The sequence below is a fragment of the Aplidium turbinatum genome, chromosome 9 (assembly GCF_918807975.1).
Source record: "Aplidium turbinatum chromosome 9, kaAplTurb1.1, whole genome shotgun sequence".
Lineage (NCBI taxonomy): Eukaryota > Metazoa > Chordata > Ascidiacea > Aplousobranchia > Polyclinidae > Aplidium > Aplidium turbinatum.
This window is the reverse complement of record NC_137480.1, coordinates 9652321-9674503: the sequence shown is the minus strand read 5'-3', so window position 1 is coordinate 9674503 and position 22183 is coordinate 9652321. Positions and strand designations below refer to the sequence as shown.

The following is a 22183-nucleotide window of genomic DNA, read 5'->3' as shown; positions in this document are numbered from 1 at the left end:
TTTTTTTTTCTTAAGGCCTAACCTAAAACTAACTGCCTATGTTAGCTTTCACGATAACTTAGAGAAAAATACAAATCTAAAATGAATACAGAACTCATTTTCTCCATAGAAAGCTCAGACATGGAATAGGTCAGAAAATAACCAAACGGAAACTATTTTTATTATTTTATGAAAACAATGAAAAACAATGAAAACTATTAATACTACAAAATGTGCTCAATGCCAAGCAAAAAGCAAAGCAGAGCAAATTAAATCAAATATAGTTAAATCAAATATAATTAAATCAAATATAGTTAAATCAAATATAATTAAATCAAATATAGTTATATCAAATATAGTTAAATCAAATATAGTTGTTACTATAAACAAGCATTGTTTTTTGTTAGAAGAAATATTATCTTCATTTTCGATATGCTGCTATAACATTAACTATACGAAGACATGTCTAGGTTAGCATTGGTCTTTTCAACATAGACTGGAGTTGAAAAAACAACTTGAAGGTCCACTAGTAGAGGCTTTTGACGCAGGGCCGATTGCTGAGATTAACAGAGTGAAGTTTCCGATTGTTTTCGAAGTCTTATAGCCGGGGAATTATTCCATATTTTAATTGCCACGGAATGTCGAGCAGTCCTTAGAATGAGTTGGTCAAGCACACACCCAGAGAGTCGAACCAGCCCCGCCTGATCTTGAAGCTTCTTTGTTCACGAAGTAACGCGCTAACCAACTGAGAAGCTGAACTATACAGAATATAGCATTAACGTTGAGTTGGAGTTTCAAATGCTTCATTGGTGTGTATTTCAATACGAGCACTTCCGTTCTTGTTAGAAGCAGAATAATTGATTTCATCTTCGTTGATTTGCGATTTTTCGGTCTCATCAATTTCATGCTTATAGTCCTAAAAATAAATACAAATTAAAAAAAAAGAAACATTTTGAAAAAAATATTTTTTAAATTCTCCTTCAAAGATCGCGGATGTCTTTGGGGAAGCGTTGATGTCCACGATGAAAATAATTGCCTAGCTTAAAGCATTATTCTGGAAGTGGATGGAAGCGATCAAAGAATTTTGCAAAGATGCTTTAGTTAACACTCTTCATTGATAATTTGGAGCAAGGGGTATTGCATCCAGATGGTTTCCACGACCACGCCAAAAGATAAAGCAAGTAAGCTGCTGGTCAAGCCAACCAAGCGGACATACAGCAAGTAAACTATGCACTAAAAAGGAAGGCTACTTGAATAAAGGTAATACAATTGCATTTGAAGATAGTCTTGCTTTATTCCGTTCATGCACAGTTTGCATGTCAGGTTAAAAAGTTATTTAAAAATTAAACAAAATAATAACAAGACGCGTTTCTTAAACTAAATACCTCTAAATGCGTTTCAAAATTAGCTTGGAAAATACGAAGTTGAATTTTGAAACCAATCAAAAATTTTGAAGCCATGCAAATGCAATATCTCAAGTTTTCGTTACAATATTCTAATCAAATTTACAAGAGTTTTTAAAAATATTTTTTTGCGTAGCCTACACTATATTAGGATGAAAGCTAAACAAACTTTTTTCTCACATTTTTATCTAGTTCTTGTACCACGTCGATTAAATTAACATAATCTTTCTCCGAAATCTCATTAAGAACATTATCAATCAGTTCAACCAGCTTGGTGAAGGTGGGTCTGGACGATGGCCTCCATTTCCAACATTTAGACATGATGGAAAACCTTGAAGAAAAATCGAGTTGAAAACCTTGATCTGAAACTCATAAAGTCGACTGTCTTGGCAGCCTGCAGCTAAACTTCATTTTGATATTGTAGCCTACTGAACTGATTTCGACCACCTTTTATATACTACATTTGCACTATAAAGTGACTACACCCAGGAGCAAAAAAGCAAAAAGTATAACACATTATAGGTACATATAAACAATAAAAGAAGAAACTATCTCCTAGAGTGCGGAATTACAATATAAACAAATGAATAATTGCAAATTTAAAAACAAGAGCTATAATAAACAGACATAGGTCTAAACATAATTGTACCGAACTATCTAAGGCAGTTTAGGACCTTAAAGACAAGGATGTTGATCCCAAAATATCATGGTCCATCCACAGTTATGCTCGCCGATATAGCGGAGGTGGCTACAATAATTGTGGCCTTCGTCTTGCTGAAAACTGGCCATTCTAAAAGCCGATTACAGCCACTTTCTGAACAAACTGTCCGAGCTGGTGAGTAAATGTCGTCATCGAAATAAATTTAAACTCAAATACTTTAAAATAAAATAAATTTAATTTGTTCTTAACAGGATCTCTGTGGTGTGCATTATGCTTCTCCATAACGTTATTTATTTTATTTTATTGTTTGCTCTGGTTGGCTTTTTTGCTTGGCACTAAGCACTTTTTGTAATAAGTATTTATTGTTATTTATTTTAGGTTGTTGTTTTTTTGGAAGACGTATTAGTTAAGGCTTATGCAGCATACGCTGGTGGTAACCTTTACTATTTTTAAAGTTTTTTTTATGCAGACGGCATGGTTATAGCCTAATATTCTATACCTTTTCAAGTATTACCTATTTGATATTTTTGCCTTGTTTTCAGTTGTTTGTGATGATCTTATTGAGGTGAAACAGGCTGTTGAAGTTTTTAGTAAACCAGTCACTAATTTTGATGACATATAATTCTATGTTTATTTTTACAGTGCTATAACGAACACTTACAATAAAACAGCAGCATATCGGTGACAGTGGTAATAAAAACAACTTACAGTATATTAAAGTAAACACAAGTAGATAAAATTATTACAGAAAGCAAACTTGTATATTCTGGAACAGTGACATTTGACCAAAATTATCTGCTTTAAAAAATAATTGGGTGGATTTAAACTTTCCGCAGGTAATTAGACTGGCATTTGTAAAAAATTATCGGATTTGGATTTTATCGATACCTCATACTCTTTGTTTATCTTTTCAGTTTTAGATAAGTATTGACACCGGAGAAATAACATTCCAAAGAGAGCCTAGGTGGATTTTGTTGCGTTTCGGGATTTTTTTTTTGTTTTTCGTGGCTCGCTCCTATTTCGCTCCTATTTGAAAACTGATATGAAAAACTTCGCAACCCAAACGTTAATTTTAGTGCATCGAACAGATAAGAAATGTAATTTGAACAGTTTTCTTTTATTTCCTTCTTTGATGGTTAACATTACAAGCACACAAGTAGCATTTGTGCTTTCATGTATTGTAGAAGAAGCTAGGTTTTATCTCGTAAACTGATTTAATCAACTAACCGCCATAGTACTTTTCGAAAATAAAATTGAAACAATTTTCTATCATGCTAAGCAAACAGCAATAGTCATTGTAGCTAAATGGCAGTGCGGCATTTATTCGTCGTTTTACACTCATGTACTAGCCTAGAATGTAGCAATAAACTTAATGTTAATTATCAATTTAGTCTATTGTTTATTCATAAATCTACAACTTTACAGTATGGCTGATAGGCTACAGTGTATCATTAAGCTATATAATTTTCACCTCTTTTGCCATATGCTAACTAATTGATCATCCGCGTAGGTTGCTTTTCACAAAATACATCCAGAAATTATTTTCAATTGTACAGATCATCATTTCAATTGTACTGCCATCATCCCAAGAGCTCTATACTCATCAAACTTAACAATATGTTGCTCATACAAATAAGTTTAAAATGGTTCTGAGTGTGACAGGACATAGGTACACTTTAACTTATACTGAAGCTTACATTTCATTGCTGCATGTACTTGGTTGCTTCATTCTGTAGCCTGACTTCAACAAATCAAAGAGATCATCTGACTTTACTTCAGGATGGGGCATGCATCCCAGTGTCACCATCTCATACATGAGGTTTCCAAACGACCATCTACGTGAAAAATAAGCCCATGGTGATTGAAATAAATCGTGAATTACTCATGGCATACTATCTCTAATCGATTTAGCGATCGTGTATGCCTACTGCAGTAAAAGCAAACCCAAACAGCACGTATTCCTGTCACGACCTACCGATTGGATAACCCTACCTTTGAACATTTGATTTTCAGCAGAGATAAGTTTTTGTCTATTTTGATATTTGGAACACTACGCTTTTGTGCATGGAGCAAGCATATCTTTACGTGAGCAAGCTTACCACGCATGGACAACTATTATATTTTTACAGCAGCTTGTCAAAACACGAATTATGGCCTCAGCCTTAGGCAAAATAGTAAAAATGAAAACACATTATCTATCCTTAACCAGTGTTCGTTTCATGATTGTCCAGTATTCACTTTACAAATGGTTTTGCTTGGTTTCATGACAATTCACCGAGATTTATTGTATGCTCGTTTATCTTTTTAGCTTTATTTTCGCCAAGAAAATGTGTATCCACACAAAACCCATCAAAGATAACGTGAACAAATGCAGCTCGCTTTATGTCACGTTTCGACAGACGAAAAATAAAATTTGACAGAATCCTGGCTGTGCTTTTACTATCAAGTCATATTCAACTCATTAGCAATTTAAATAAGTTTAGCAGAAGACAAAGGTCTTGTAACAGTCTTGTGAAAACAAGGCGAGCTACACAAACTCAGTTATGGCTTAATTTTTATGCTTAGTATAGCCTAAAAATAAAGTTTGTACAATGTACATCCAGCAATAGGATCCTGTTGTGGTTATCCAATTACAATCGGTTTATGTTTAAAGTGTTTAGATCAGTGGTTCTTAACCTTTTTTCCCTTATTACCCATTTCTGTCCAGATCAAAGTCTCATTACCCAAAATCTAATTTTATCTATCTTGGTATTTTGCCATATTAAAAATATAGAAGAGCGTTATTCAACAAAAACAGCATTTAATGCAAAGAATGACATCAATGGTGTCAGTGAGACATTTGCTCTTGTTTTTTGTGTACAATCGATGCAATATTGGGTGTGATTTTGGATACTGCACAACGCAAATCTGACTCCAGATCTAAAAGCTTGTTTCCGGATTTTTATTTCAAAGCAACAACACTTGAAAATGCTGATTCACAGAGATAAGTGGAAGGGAACATAGTCAACAATGTTAGTGGTTTTTTGCGCAACTTTTAGATATACTTTCCCCATCATTCCCCAGGATTTTCCCAAGCTTTTATCTTCAGAAGAAGCCTTGACAGATGACTCATAAATCATGTCTAAAAACCCTTCTTGGATATCTTCATCTTCTTCACTGGGAAAATTTTCATATTAAAATAAAATATCACTGGTTGTTTTGAACGGACTCAAAACATCAAAAAAAGTGTAAGTAATAAAACAACTTTACCACTTACAGCTGTGACATTGTTTGTTACATCTATAATTCTAAATATTTTGGTTCAGCTGATTACCCACCTGCTATCCTGAAATTACCCACATGTGGGTAATTACCCATAGGTTAAGAACCACTGGTTTAGATCATAATCATGATTATGACTCAGCTACAAAAATGGTTGATGGTCAGTGTGAGTGCGTCATTAATTCTGTGTTGTAAACACGATTTCTTGCAATAACTTTCTATTTAACATATTTTAGCTTAGCTTTATAGGCTAATCATGTCCTTAAAGGTGAGTTTTTTCTGAATAAAAATTTAATTGGTATCATTGCGTCAATTTTGGTACTGTGTGTAAATTTGACGGCAACACAGACATTTAGAGACATATACAGTAGCCATAATAATTGGACAACTATGAAAAACAACACAAATTGAGTATAATTGCCGGAACCGCAAGCCAGTGAATATAGCTGAGTTGTGATAATTGCCTCATTGGAATGGGATCGTCGTTATGGTGTTGTGACAAGGACGATCTAATCGGTTTAACATGAACATTTGTGCTGCAATTACGGGGAAGATTGCTCTATTTTGATGTAACAAATGAAGGAAAGAATCGCATGGAAACAAACTGATTGAAGATAACTTGTTCAAGTAAATTAGTTGACTACAAATTGTATAGAAATTGTATTTTTGAAAAATAAGGGCAGTGAAAAGGAATGATTTAAAAAACGGAAATGTTTGTTTTGCAAAAAAAAAAAAATACAAAACGTGTCCGGCTGTCCGCACACTCAAAACAAAGCTGTAATGTAGGAAAGTTATCAAAAATTAGGAAGTCTTGGTCTAGGTAGCTACATAAACAGGGTAGCCTGTGCTCATACTTTCTATATACTTACACATCGCTTTTACTGGTAATAGGAGATTTTCCAGCCATCATCCGTTCTGGACTGATCCATTTAAAGGGGACGCATCTTTCAGATTGGCCTCTTATCACCCCATACCTAAATAAAAGTTAACAATATTACCCTTTTTATCGTAATACATCTTTTTTGCGAAACTGATGAAGTGTTTAGACTAAAAAACTAACTTAGCGAGAGTCGCTGACAACTGAGTAAAGTGTATGAGATATGCATTACATATTTGTTAAATCAAATATAGTTATTAATCTTTAAACCCTTGACAGCCTGTTTCACCCAAAAGGGGGATCATCAGAAGGTCCTTATGCAAATATAATCTATATGCAATTTAAACGTTTATTGATTTACCTCTTAACGTTACCACTTGTTGACATTCGCAAACTATTGAAAATTGTAATTATTCTTATCAGGCATTCTACTGTTTGCAACTTTAAGATTTTGTGCCGTATTTAGGCTTATGCTGGTTCGCCTAGGTTTTACATAATATCGGAAAAGAAGACAAAAAAATTTCTCGTTTCGGAATTGTTCGTGTCCACTTTCAAGTAAGTCATTAAAAATGCTTTAAAAGTTTTAAAGTCACTTCTGCATTGAATACACAAAACTGACTTATTTTCACAGTAATTGCGCATTATTAATATGTGATAATATCTTATTACTTTCACCAAATTTTAAATTAAAGTTACACTTTCCTAAACACTGGATGCACAAAAATATTTAAAGTAAATTATAATTGCTAAACATACATAAACAAAAAAAGTTTAGTTCTTTTTCAAAAAAACATTGATTAAATGATATATTTGAAACTTATTGAAAAGATCGTAAACCACTAAAAGTAATTGTAGTGTAAGTTAGTTTACATTTGATGATGTAACAAAACGCTAAAAGACTGACTGTCTTCACTTTGTGGTCTCTAGAAAATAAATGGAAAAGAAAAAATATTTTGCCCCAATTTTTATGGCTTTAATTTTTTTGTAGCAATCTTAACATTTGATCCGTATCCAAAACCATAAATCTTAAACGACGTTAGTGCGACAGACGGGTTTGTACGACTTCAGACTACTTTTAACAATGCCAAAAATGTCAAACACAAGAATTTTGCTAAAGATTTAAAGATACAAATCTGGATTGGTTCAACTATTTCTGTGGGCTCAGATATCACCGAAAAGCATTCATTTTCGAAGCATGTTTTGTTTGCAAGATGGTTTATTTTGATACAGCCGGTATTGAAGTATGTCTTTGTTTATCTGGTGAGCTGTTCTGCTTTTTGAATGAAGACGTTTGTAAAAGCGCACAGATTGTGCCAAAAGTAGTGTTAATTAACTTTATCATGATACTAGGCAATGCAATGATGGTAAAATCGTGTCTGATTCGCCTAATTCGTCGATATCGAGAGCTACGCTAGCTCAATTCTGAGCACGCGCATCAGCAATTTTTCAGTTTGTTCTATCATGGAATATATATTGTGAAAAAGTGTTAGGCTTTCTTTGAAAATAACTCATAAGGAAAAAGCGTGGATACATTTAAATAATATTGAATTAGATAGACTGAATATTTGTTTACAAAACGGGATATTGTTGAAATTGATTTGACTCGTAATGCAAAACAATGATACAATAACGAACACAGCCTGCTATATCAACAGAAACAAATCAAACTGTAACAAAACCAGCAAGTTCTAGCAGAAAGTTTTGAAAAGTTAACGATTTTATAACTTTTTATTTAATTTAAAATACTTGTCAAACACTTTTCAAACGTTATTCTGCTGCGATCTTTTTCTTCAATTTTCAATGTTGAACAAAATCTTTTGGGCTGTTTTGGTTAGTTTGTGTTGTACAAGTACGTAGGTTTATGTAAGTTACCGAGAGCTTATTGTAATATCATCAAAGTCAAAGTATTTATTGTATAGGTTATATCTGCATATGCCTGAGCAGTCTATCACGAAATTGATGAATTGTTTATATTTAGCAGTGTTGCCTAATATGAATAAAACAAATTATATAAAATAATTACTCACTATGTTTTTAAATCATTGTAAAAAATGATTATGAGCTTTATTGATAAAAGAAGCTTTAGGATCTCAAATCCTATAAAACACGTACTACATTGCTTAAAATTTCCACGCAGGCCTGCAAAGTAGGCAATTACAATACAAGGGGCATTTATAGGAGAAAAAAATCTGTATCTTATACCTGTTTTTGCACGTTTTTTACAATTCAAGTAAAATTAGCATAAACGTGCAACAGTAGGCTATGAACTTAACCTAAAACACTTCAACAATTAATGTTTGACAATCTGTTTAGACTATTACCTGTATACATCGTTGGCTAAACCGAAGTCAGATATTTTGCAAACCAATTCTTCTCCGACTAAAATATTTCTTGCTGCCAAGTCGCCATGAATTATACGAGACTGGGTTAAATAATTCATTCCCTCAGCGACTTGCCTTGCAATTTGATACAGTGATTTCTCAGTCACGTGATAGATGGGGTCAATCAAGCATATCGTAGGCTGCAGAAAAACAAAACATAGTAGGCTATGTTGTTGTTCTTGTGTTGGCTGTGCCTCAACAAAAACCTACACAGTTTATTCCAATCAGTCGGAAATTTAAGTAATTTACACAATATCATTCGTCAAATAATATGAAATACACATGACACGTTTGATAGACCTGTTTCTGTACAATTTTGCAGTTTACAAAAATAACAGTATTTTTGCACTTTAATCTTTCTTTACACCTTACATAATTTGGAAGCATACAGAAAACGCTTAAATGTCAAATTGTACAGCATTTATACGATGTTAAGCTGATATTTCTTATTAAAATAAAGTACGCCTACGCTATTTATTATCGAATTCCCCATTTATGAAACAGTAAGTGATCAAAACTCTTGATTAAAAATATACACGTTTTGTCTACAATGCCTTCCGGCGTGGGTTTTTATGACACAGCAAATTGCAGCTGTGTTGCCTTGTAAATGATGCACTAAAAAATGCTAAAATATTTATCTACAGTACTGTTTATCGATTTTTCACAGTTTTTTTTACAAGAAACTTTTTGCAACAACTGCCATACCTCACGAGCGTCCCATAAGAAGTGCAAAAGATCTCCATATTTCAATAAGTCGGTGACAAGAAGCACAGGCTTTTGAGTTGTGCAGCAGCCTATCACTTTCAGAACGTTCGGATGGTTACCAACGTTTAACATAAATCCAATTTCAGCAAGGAAGTCGGCAACGTGCACGTCTTCATCTGTACCTTCTGCAAGAAACATTTAAAAATGTTTATTAGAATTTTATTCGGCACAATACTGTAAATGTCTCTGTTTTGTTTTAACTTTTGCGAATCTCACATTCGCTGCTATTATGATTTCTACATTGGATTATATCGGCTTAGGCATGAAAAGGAAGTTTTATCTTGGATTTAGAAAACATAGTTTTTCTTTAAGGTTTGAGTTAGTAAATAGCTTGTTAGGCTGCTGGCAGCAATTTTCAAGTCGACTCTTATTTTTCATCAACTAAATGTGGTGAAAGATAGTACTTAATAACTTTACCTTGCGCTTCTTGAATACATCTACTGTTTGTAATTTCAGTAAAGGAATGGCCATATACCAATAATTAACTTGCTGTCTTTAACGAACCTTTAACCATCTTGACCGCCACAGGCACTTCGATGAGCTGTCCATTATCATCTACATCTTCGTATAATCCTTGATAAACAACACCGTAATTTCCCCGGCCTAATATTTTGCCAAGAGCGACTTTGTTTCTGTCCACTTCCCATTTCTCACCAAACGTTGGCATACAAAGCTCCTGATAAAAAACTTGTAATCAGTTATTACAAATTACCGTACATCAATTTTTCAACAAAGAACAAAAATACATGCAGCCGAAGAAACTAATGGAACAGAACAAATTGTTTTCATGGATGGCAAATGCAAAACTTTGAAAAACAAAATGTAAAAACTTGCAAAAGAAAATGCGAAATATATAACATATAAGCTTATAGTAGTTTACCGAACGATGTTGCAAACAACCTTGTTGACTAATTTTACCAAAATCGCATTTTTAGGTCTTATTATAGCATACAGTACGTGGTACCCTAAACTCAGAAAGAAAATGTGGTACAACTGACTTTGATGATAAACAAATATCATCATTTTGAAAATTCTTAATCTTGATGAAGATAACCCGCCAAACAAGCAAAATTTATCAATTTAGCTTATTTTTAAGGTATAGAGAGTTATGTTTTCATCTTTCGCTTCTCTTTTGCTAAGTTCATCTTTTTGACATAAACAAATCCAAGGACATACTTGAGAGATTTCAAAGCACAAGAGTCGGTTACAAGGTCAAAGCATATTTACACTGACGCCAATTTTAAGTCGATTACTTGCCCCAGAAGCGATAAGAAACAGAATGCTGACCAAAGCAAAGCATGCTCAAGCACGAAATCATTGGCTGCATTACTCAAACAAAATGTCATAATTGCACAGCAGAAACCATTTGAGTACCTTGTGGCAGAGTTAGAAAGAAGTTTTTATTTCATAATAGTTAATTGCGTCACTTACAAGATACTTATGTAACCTATCAGCAGAACATAGATCTATTTTACATACAAATTTTGCTTCCAGAAACAGTACAAAAGTAAAAAAAAATGATCTTGCAAAAAGCCCATTGCATCAAATTATTCGCTACGTTGGTTTAAAAGGAACAAAGTCCATTAACATCCAGAACAATTTCCTTGTAAGATAAAGGCTTTGTAAATTGCTGCGAATAGATTTTGCAAATTCATATCTATCTCAAAAGCAGATCTATGCGATATGGCACACAGTTATATCTGTTGAATATTCTGAAAATTTTCCAAATAAAGTTTTGCAAAAAATAATTTGCTTTTTTGTCACCAGGTACGAGAAAACGGCAAAACTGTTTAAAGCTACAGTATGAGGCCCAACTGTGCTGCAGCACTTTTTTAAAAGCAGTAATATAATCAAAACTAGTTCCTTGATAGTATGCCAAAATTTTATTTATAGAATTAATTTATTTTTGCTATAATAAACTACATCTCTTACATCTCCATCTCCATTGAGGCCATTCGCGATGGTATATGTTCTTAAAGCGTCGTTTGCCACGAATTGTGACCATTTGATGTCGTTCAACCGAGCACGACGCTTCGTGATCCTCCAGGCTAAGTACGCTAAACAGAATGCGATGATGAGGATGCCAGGGATGACAATGCTTAAAGCCACTGTGGAAATGCTGGTACAACCAGTTCCATTATTGTACCTGAAAAACATGAAAAATGAGAATTTTAATAAAAAAATTATTATTGGTTTAATGTTTCATGCTTTTCCAGGCAACTACTGTCAAAACTATTTATGGAACTGCAAACTTATCAGCATGTATGCAGTTATTTAATAAATAATGCATAAAGTTGAAAAGTTTTGAACTACAGTATTTGAAAAAGCTGGAGATGCTATTACTATAGCAAAATCGATTCTGACTAAATTACACTAAGAGGTTAGATTGTTGTACAAATGCCAGAATTTGATGAATGCAAAATAGCACTACTATTTACAGCATGACATGTTGTTTTGTTGGTGTTAAACGTTATAAAGACATTTCCGTACCCGTTGCCGAAGTAGCCATTTATACATGAACAGTTTGCTCCAACTCGATCAAGAAAGTCGGTGCAAAGCGCGAAACTTGAACATGGTCTTAATCTTGGACTACAGTAGTCGATATTTGAACACCCGGAAGCCAGAAACGCTAAAAAGACACAAAAAATAATAGTAAGATGGGAAATCATGGTAGAAATCTGTGAAAAACGAGTATGCACTACATAAGCCTACACAGGGCCGGATTTAGCCTAAGTGCTGCCCTAGGCAGATGAGAAAAGTGCCGCCCCCAAAAAAATTTTGGATGGTAATTTTCGATTTTTTGATACAACACAGGCACTGGTTCTCATTTGTCCTCAATGCCACCATTTTTATAAAACTTCATGAAACTAAAGTTCTTTCGTATACTAGTCTTACTTTTTGGCTTGTTTACATACTTTAAGCATCAAGGCAAGTACACAAAATAGCCTGCAACTTTTCCATCAACTTAACATTGACTAAAAACATTTTTTCTAGGCTCCTTCAAATTTACTAACCGTGAAACAAACCGAACAAAGATTAATAAAAATTGCACAGACAAAGCCTAGTCCTTCATACTAAGCGAGACAGATAACTAAAAGAAGCGCTAAGCAGCACATATTGTTGAAAACCAATCAAGCGTGAAGTACTCTAGGGGCGATGACTTGCCATACATGACTTGCCGCACTGTTTATAAATGTGTGTGATGTGATAACATATTTATTAATTGCTATATATCTGAATATATCTGTTGTGAATTATTATATTCACGTACAGTATTATCAATGTAGGCTACTATATTGGTATATTTTGCCGCCCCCAATAATTTGCCGCCCTAGGCAACTGCCTACTCTGCCTACTGGTAAATCCGGCCCTGGGCCTACAGCAAACTATTTGAAGCAATTTATTATCTCGATAAAATAATTTTGTCACCAACATGTCACTGCTTTGCGTAGCCAACGTTTGTATGAACTTATTTCTTTTACACTGTAACAACTCTGTCGGATATTCTAGGAAGTACATTGTAAGCAAGTGGGGCAACCTCTTTGGCAAAAGTGTTCACAATTTTTATTTAGAACATTATATAACCTGTAACAAACGTAGGTTTTGTAAGAATTTTCAAACACATTTCTTAAATATTGCATATGCACTGTTTCTACATTAGTACTTTGGCACAATTGTGTAGGCTAGCCAGTGTATAATATAGGCTACCTATAGGCTATACACGATTCTAGAATTGTTGAAACTTCAAAGCTTGTGACAAAAAAACAATGAGTCGATGATATTACAGACATTTTGATCATCAAACGTGCTGCATATGCAAACCTTGATCTTGTTTGTTCAGGGCTCTTTTGAACAAATTTTATACTACAAAAATATACGTAGTAGCCTACTGCAAATAGCAAACTACATTCAGCAAAATAAGTGCGAAAGCGTGCGCTGGCGGTACATGTGCGTTTGTGTACGTCTGGCATGTGTGTCTGGCGTTTGTGTGCGTCATATACTCAAAATGCAACTTTGTTTTCTTTCAGGCATAAACGTTGACTTTGAAAGATAAATGGCGAGGCAGGTTCATTGATGAAAGCATTCATATGACCACAACGCATGTTGTGGCCATTTATTGTACAATACTTATCCATCATTTACCAATGTTGTTTAAGTCAGCTTACTTTTCGAGCTGTTTACTCCGTTTCCTCTGTAGCCATCGACGCAAGTACAAGTTGCATTGAGAGTGGATTTGCCTGTAGGATCTTGGGGAGTGCATTCGGCAAGTTCAACACAGTAGTGAAACCTTGAATCGCAAGAATCAATCGCTGCAAGTACAAACGAATGAATTATTTTCCATTCACAAGGTCTCAGACAGTAACAAAGAAGTTTATTTACATTTTAAAGCTAACACTAAAAGTTTTTTTCGTGTCGCACAGCAAAAAGGCCTAGCATTTTCAAATATCAAATTATAATATTCATTTTTTGCAACGTTAAATAAGCACTGGCTATCTTAAACAATAAAATCAACAAAACAACGTTAGCTTACGTGGAACTATAAGTTTTCCGTAATTAACGCAGTGTCCTTCGTTGCATCTGTATTCCTTGTGCTGATTGTGTTCATATTGCGTACTAATCTGAATTTGATACGTGACATCTGGCAGAAGACCTGACAATGTTGCCTCATAATACACTGCGGTATCGTCGCAACTTGCAAGCGTCTTCCTCTCCGCTTCGCTCAATTGGTATACAGAATAATTCTGTAATTAGAAAGTTAAAAGTTTATTTTGCAACTGGATTGTACAAAGGTTTTTTTTTTTAAGCAAAGATAGCCTACTCCATTAGAACTAAACACAATTGGTGTTATTTAAACTGTTTTCTGTTCAAAGCAACTATTGTTTTTTTTTTAAAGCCAATGAAAAAGTATGCTTCAAGTAAAAATTGTGTTATGGTAGTTTTGGTGTTTTCTCAAAAACCCACAATTTTCATGGAAACATTTTCCCATAGATGCTTGTAACCTACGTCATCCGTTACCTTGACTCCGTGAGGGTGCGAACGCAATGAAGCGAAATCGGGGGTAAAAAAATAATCCACACTAGGGAAAACGAAATATGTGGATATGTTTTCCTGTGTTATTGGCGGAAGCCATCGAACAGTGTAGTTGACAGTATCGGAAAAGAAATCAACAGCAAAGTTATGAAAGGAAATATTCCGGGGATTGTTGTGAGTTATTCCAAGCTCTGCAAAGTAACATAAACGTGACTATAGAAAAACACAGTATGCCAAATTGGTTTGTTTTTGTTTTTTCATGCGTGGAGCTTCAATGCTTGTTAAGCGGTTGAAAAAACTCTTAAAGCAGTAAAAAAAAAACAATGTCTACTTTAATATAATTACATTTTCAAAACGAAATACATTGTTGGACAGCATCTAATCTAAATTTTGTCAAATTTGTTTCCATAGATTGTCAACCATGTCCTATATGCAAAGCTCCCCAAACAATGTAAAACAATCATACACAAATGAAAAAAATTAATTTTAGACCCTAGGCTGCTGTAAAGCCTATTCAGCAAACCGTTAGGCCACTTACCACAGCATAGCTCAGTCGCTTCCAACAAACTTTTTCCGAGTGAATTGCTGACAGTCTTCGGGCAATCAAGCAAAGGAAATAGCTGCTTGCCATTGCTAGAAGGCTGTGCCATGCTGAAATATTCTCTACAGAAAGTTTAGTAATATTAACTCAATGTTTTAAAGTGAATTGCTTCAAAACAATAATAAATTAGAAAAGTATCTTACAGTTTTCCCAACGACTACAGCTATCTGTTTTGCTAAAGTTTGGAAGGTCTGCATTTTTTCCTGCAAGCAGGCCAACTCCAATTGCCAAATTAGATCAAGCGACGCACTTTCATATCAAAAGTATTAATAATATAAAAGGAGAAAGAGCTTTTTGCTAGGAATAAAAATGAGCAAGCAAACTTTTTCAGTCTTTGTGACATATCGAAAAGAAAACTTCAAGCAACCGTTTGTGGAATTTGAAGTCCTTGCGTTTAAGCAAACCAAATCCTTGTTTCCTTAAGAAAAATCAATGCATTTTTCTGAGGATTCATAAATGACAACAACAAATCGCTTTCTGTTTGTGAGCCTTCCAAAGTTTTGATTCTTTTACAAAGAAAGTCTGTTAAAAATGTATACCAATTTGGTTTTCCTCCAGTCTTCTGCATACCTTTGTGTAATAATCGAATCATATAGCGTCCTAGCTTTCCATAGCAATGTACGGTTATTTTTTAGCAAAAACTTGTTTTATGTTTTTAAATTACTTTATCTGGCGGTTTTAGATGACTAAGCATTTTACCATCCTAAGTTGACGAGGTTTTTTGCAATGCACTGAAGGCCATATAAAGTAATCGACTTTTGGTCACATCATCCAAGATACTTCCCTTGCACTTAGTGGGTGATAGGTGGTGCAGGATTGCTCGAAAAAGTCTGCCGTCGTGCGACGACGGTTCAGAAGCACCTACGCCAAAGACGTAGCCACGTGAAGTCCTGAGGAGAAGCAATTGCCCCTCTCCAAATTTAGCTTTCCTCTCCAAAAAATGTGTTTTAATATTGTAACAACGTTTTAATACCATTGTAATTCATGCTGAATGATGTTTGGCTCTTCAACAGAGGCTTTTGCCCCCTTTAAAATTGTCTTTCCAGTTATGCTACTGACCCACGTATGCCTAAATAGGAACAGACCGATAAGCCGTGTGCCAGTCAAGGGATAAAAAAATGGAAGTATGTTCTTTAGAATCTCATTCCGATTTAAATTTATGGTCTGCTCAATTAGCTACGATTAGATAGCACACATGGTGTGTGTAGAACCCGACTCTCAAAAGATTGTTTAAGCTCAGTCATGGATAAAAAAAACATGCTGAAAAACCTAGATAACTGCTAGAATTTTCAGCCGTCTATCAGCCTACATTGTATCCGCTGCAATTGCGATTGCGCTTTATTTTTTAACAACTCAGTGAAACTATTTATTTTTCTTTTGTAGAAACACATAATTACCTGTAGTAAGGGTGCAGTTGAAAGTAGTAGGGTGTCCGAAACTCTGCGTCAAATACCAACTCTCGAACCGTCTGCAATCAATGATATTATTCTTACTTTTGCAGAAAGTGTAGGCTAAAATCTGTTGTGTAACACTAAAGTAGGTTTAACAGCCATACAGGTTCGCCTGAATATTTTTTTTTTACTTTTAAAAGGAGCTTATTAGCCTATAGCCTACTTAAACTTAGTATAGAGATTTTGGGATTTGTAGAAGTCATTGAAGACCACAATGGAACGAAAATCGAAAACGCCATGCTCGAGTTAGACGTTGGATTACCGCTCAAGACAATATGTTTGTGTCCAATGATGATTCCAAACAAGGATGAAGCTCAAGTATTGCGTCTTCCATTATCGTTCGATCGTGGTCCTCAATTAAATTTAATGTTTAGTGCTACAATACCAAAGTAATAAGGGAATGTTCATAGAAAGTTAGACCAACCGCCGGGATTGTGAGATACTGCAGCGTGTTGACAAAGCGGTCTCCAGTACCCCAGCACGCTCTCTCCTCCACATATAGCGTATTGAAGTTGTATGGGCAGAGCTTGTATCCTTCCGAGATGTTGAAACGTTCATTACATACAAGAGAAGCATTTGAGCATGTCGCATTTTCTGTTTTTATCCAGTATAGTTCATTCCTAAGAACAATCAATTATACATGAAGACGAAGTACTAGTGTAGCCAGGCTCATAGACGAAGTCTAAAAACTTAAGATGAAAAAGGTCGCAAAAAATAACCTCGACATAACCATACAAAAGTTTCTCTACATGTTTCAGGAGAGATTAAGTGTGCTATTTTGTACCACAGACAGGCAAGGCAAAATAACAAAGTCGAACATTACAAAAATACATTTTACATATTATTACATAATACGTGAAGCCTCTAAAAACAAACAAAACCCAAAAAAACAATGAGGACACGCTGTCAATTCTTGCTACAAATCGGCTGCCGAGAAACATATGAGGACATCTGTTAACAGGTCGAATTGTAAAGAAAACGTACGAAAAGCTTTGGGAAGTGCATGACTTTGGGGGGCAAGAACGAAAATGTGTGAAAAAAAGAAAACAAAAAGTATTTTCAATTAACCCTTTGTAGCCCAATGTCGTAATTACTAAACAAGTTGTACTGATCAATAATAATAATCTGTGGTAGTTGAACTACACTTTAAAAAGAAAAAGTCTCAAAATTTTATTTGCACTGTTAAACGCTGGTGGGTTAAGGAAAACTGTAGCCTACATTAGAAAAACACTTCTCACAATTACCAGTCGTATCAAAACATAAAAAGTGACTATAGTTGCCTTTTCTAAAGAATAAGTTAATGTAACCTACGTGCTACAAGAATTCAACTGATACGGTATCAAAATATCAAGTGTGCATCAATATCATGAGTTTAACATAAACGTTACATGTAACAAAACCAGTAAAGAGAAACATATGAAACCGTCCAAGTTCTGAAACCTCAGTGGCGCCGCATAGAGTGTAATTTTATTTTACTTTTTAGGTAATGAAATTACGGCTAATGCAATTCAGGAAAATGCCGCAAAATCACTTGGTACTGCTTGAATCATTATATACACTATACAGTACTATAAATCAGCTCACATATTCGGTGATAGTTGTTCAGAAAACATTCAGAAACATACCCTGGATCACATATATTTTTAGGTAACATGGACCGTTTTCCTGATGTGACGCTGGATAGCTGCATGTGGAAAACAAAGCCATCAATTTCCACACCTACAAAGTACAGCGAAGTTATGAAGTATTAGTGAAACTATTCGACATAGAAACTACATCAAAAGCAGTTACTTGCCTCTTAAAATCTTTACAGGCTGTTTCACTTTCATTGGGAGCATCAGAGGTTCTTATTCAAATAGACTATGGAAGTTATACAGTTATAACCCTTACACGACGATGGTACAACGTCATAAAACATTGACAAAGTTAATGCCGATGCAGAGTAAGTCGCGTAACAACATGCGCCGGAAATGGTAAGAAATGAAGCGCTGGCTGTTATATTGATGTTTTGAAATGTTAAATGTTGAATCAACTGAAGATAAAATAATTGAATTGCAAATTATTACAAAATAGCTACTGGAAATTCGTAAAAATTGATAAAGAATCTTTTACCCTCAGGTTGGAACACATCGAAATTGATTCGTACTGACAAGGTGATCCCTGAAGAATTACTCGACGGGTTGAAGTCAACAACATATTCGTGTGTGATGTTTTCTATCCGTACATCAAGGAGCGGCCCTGCATATAAGTCTCTTGAAATGAAAGTTTGTTATCCAAATAACTTAAAATGTAACCTACGTTAGACTTTCTAAGCAGGCTACTCGTGAACGTCCAAGTGCCTTGATTTGTAACCAATTTGCAACGCTCTCATTCAGGATGTCAACCATGTGCAAATTTGTTGCAATGAAACATTTATTTGGAAAGATTTATGTCAATTTTTCTGTAGAGATTTTCTCATGTGGCAGAAAGATTTTCCACTCAGACCAATCTCTCAATCGATGCATTCCATAATACTCTGTAAATGTGAAAATGAGATTTTCTAACCATGGTACGGTGATTCAATGACTGGTTGTGCTCCAGCCAGAAAATACCTAGAGCAGAAAATAATTTCAAGAATTCATACTTCCATCAAACTTCCAACGTTCCCCTGGTAACTGGGCATACTTTATAGACCCAAAGCCTCCCAAATACAGGAAATAAGATTTAAAAGTGACATACTCAGTCTAAATACAATTTATGTAACTAGCCTATGTGCTTCATCTTTTAAAAGATTGTCCAGATTTGGTAGTGTAAAATATATTGCCATAGCTTTTAACTGAAGCTAAACGATAGGCAACTCGAAGTTAAACGCATGTGAAACATGTTTCATGCAGATCACCAATTTTCCAGTGTTGAAGCATAATCTATGGTAGAAGCATTATCGAAGAAAAAACTATTCTGAAATCTCTTTATCACTTTATGTTTGCCTTACCTTCTCTGCACCATCTTTTACGTTGAGAAGAAATACCAACAATGAAATAAATAAAACAAATAAGAAACAACAATTTGTTCATTATTCCCTCACGCAATCACTAATGAAAGGTCTGTTGAATAGATATAAATGCATATAGCTTTAGGCCACGTTTACCCTACAGCCTAGCTCAGTGATTTTCCAACCTTTTTTAGTGCTACGCACTTGGAAAAATTAGCTGAAATCTGACCCACGGATGATGATTGAAGACATAGCCTATAGATGTTCATTGGCAAAGTTATGTTGTAAGCTGTTTGTCATAGATAGAACCAAAAATCAATACTCTACTGTAGGCTATGTGCTAGAATTAGGGTTAATGTTTTTTGTTTTGTTTTTCTGTTGAAAGTCAATAACATTTTTGCTACAATTACAAAGAATCACTCACATTCGTTATCTGTAATTAATATCTCGTTGCAATCACAGTTAGGCTATAACAAAACTGTGAGCGCTACTAGGCTGCTGAGTAAAGTTTGCATAAATTTAGCTTTGATCAACTGTCAGCTCCTTAAAAACTGGCTAAACACATAGCTCATGTGGAATCATCTCTTTTCTATGAGTTTCCTTATTAAGAAAGCTGAATCTTCGTGCGACGCCCTTTTGTAATTCTAAACAACACACCAACGCGTCGCGACACACACTCTGAGAACCCCTGACTTAATTTAAACAATCTTCAACATTTGACTCCTGCAAGGTAGTGTTGAGCATTATAAAGAGCGGTTATTTTATCAGTCATATGCTTCGCCTAGGGCCCATACCATTGGTATGATTGAATTGTTGTTCTTTCTATAATTGCATCTACTTTCTAGAAAACGTGTGAAAGATTTTTATCGACATAGCCTGCCTTATCATAGTTGAGATTTTCTGCCTCAATTTTGGCAAGTTAGTGTTCACGGTTAGTAGGCCTATTTCGTGATATTGCAAAAGTTAAGCAAGTTTAATTTCTATTGTATTTAACTATCATGTAACTCATACATGTTCTGCTCCCATTGACCATTTACTAACCTTGTACTGCTCCATATCACCTGCTACAAACTTTTCCATATCAAAACTCTTCTGTGACATCTATTTGCAAACGATATCTAACTGAAATCTACAATTGTTTTTAATAGTTTGTAAGATTCGTTTTGGAAAACTAAAACTGCATATCAACAAACTGCTGTTTTTTGTGAAAGAACACATAGACCTAATGGAGGTACATCTAAATGGTCATACAGATAGTTTTAGGCCTACCAGTAAGATTGCAGAATAGGCTATGCGTTTGTTATTGCGCATGGTTAACCACACTTTATCTCACTACTCTGTATTATGGTTTGATAACATTGGTTTCAGTGGAATACAGCTTGCGATGTAAAATTAAGGCATTCTTGTCAATGCATGATTTTTACTTACACTGCTCTCATTCATCCGACTGCCTTTCTCAGAAATGTCTTTACGCCGCCATACGTCATTTCATACTGATGTAAAAACGTGACATATTTGTTGCTTTAAAACTTTCTCATCACTTTTCTACAGTTAAACTTAAAACGCCTATATTGTTAGCTTTCATCGCAATAAACCATATTTCTCTTTGGTATGTCAACCAAAGGTAGCCCGATGCTAAACCATCCAATAAACAGCATTTTCGTCAAAGTAATAAGCTTATTTCACTAACTAAAACACTAGCCTACTTATGACGCAAATAAAAATCTATTCTTAGAAATCTAGAAATTGATATGCGCTTAGGAGCAAAATAGTTGGAACGCTTGGTCAATGTAATCAAAAAATAAAGAGCCCAAAATGTCAGTACCAACTCATGTTCAGCGCACGTTTCAAAAAGTAGATTGTTTCATATTCAGCGCGATATGGAACATTATGATTGGAACATTATGTAGCAAGTATGATAATTAGCTTCAATACTAAATCTCTCTCAATATTGCCGTTGAATAGGCCTCTACCGACTGCTGTCTTATATTCGTCACCAGCCGGTATTCTGTGGTGCAGTCCAACGTTCTCATAATTCTATACTGTTTAGCCTACTTTCAAGTTTTAATATTTTTAGCATTGCGTCTGGCAGCACTCGCCAAGGGTGACTGATTTCGCCTATAAAACAGACTGGTGTGGTAATCTTTTTCCTTTTTCAACCAACACACTTCTGATGGAATGACGTGACGTTTCTGAATCCGCCTTGATCGCTTCAACACGTGGCGTTATACAAGATGTACTTCCTGATCTCAACAATCTAGTGTCGTTGTCACTTGTCAGCCACCCCAGGAATGTTACAGGCCTACCATATTTTCATCACCCAAAAAGAGGACATGTTTAGTAAACAAGTAAAATGTCAGTGGATTTTTACGTTTAAACATTTTTTTACATCTTCTTAGAGGATTATAGGCCTATGTAGCAAAAGTGACAAATAAAAAACAGAACATATTTATTTGTCAGATTCAGTCAATGAACATTTTGCTGTTCATTTGATTTTCTGCACGGAAAACATTCGTTTTACATTTTGAGCGATAATTTATTGTAGATGAAGAATTGCTCGATTTTTAACAATTCATTTAAAAAAATCTATAACAGTAGTGGTGCAATATTTGAACTATTCTGTCCATTTTCTAATGTGCCATCATTTAAACGAAGCTAATGCAATCTAACTATCAGGTTTAAGACGCCTTTGCACTATAGTTTTGGTATAGATCGAACAATCTAACATCATCAATGCCAACATTTTTCTCTGACAGATACTTCCACACACCGCTGAAAAGCGTTATCCTATTCTTTGGTGTA

The 22183-nt window shown here is 34.8% G+C and overlaps 1 protein-coding gene across 1 annotated transcript; it reads right to left on the bottom strand.

The window, feature by feature from the left end:
• Positions 1-269: 269 nt before the first annotated feature.
• Positions 270-19395, bottom strand: LOC145776660 (uncharacterized). Its single transcript, XM_082587890.1, has 18 exons — positions 19382-19395; positions 18523-18662; positions 18036-18129; positions 16835-17030; positions 16357-16427; positions 14897-15021; positions 14344-14549; positions 13859-14069; positions 13494-13637; positions 11818-11956; positions 11260-11473; positions 9832-10003; positions 9268-9452; positions 8503-8702; positions 6174-6278; positions 3741-3878; positions 1563-1713; positions 270-895 (listed from the first exon to the last, which is right to left on the bottom strand). The coding sequence occupies exons 1-18, from the start codon at positions 19393-19395 to the stop codon at positions 755-757; spliced, it is 2646 nt and encodes an 881-aa protein (XP_082444016.1). The 3' UTR covers positions 270-754.
• Positions 19396-22183: the final 2788 nt, after the last annotated feature.

Coding starts and splice junctions, on each gene's coding strand:
- LOC145776660 (XM_082587890.1), bottom strand. Junction 18,130..18,522: donor CGATGTGTTCCAACCTGAGG/GTAAAAGATTCT, acceptor TGTACTTTGTAG/GTGTGGAAATTGATGGCTTT. Junction 6,279..8,502: donor TTAGCCAACGATGTATACAG/GTAATAGTCTAA, acceptor ACTTTTATTTAG/GTATGGGGTGATAAGAGGCC.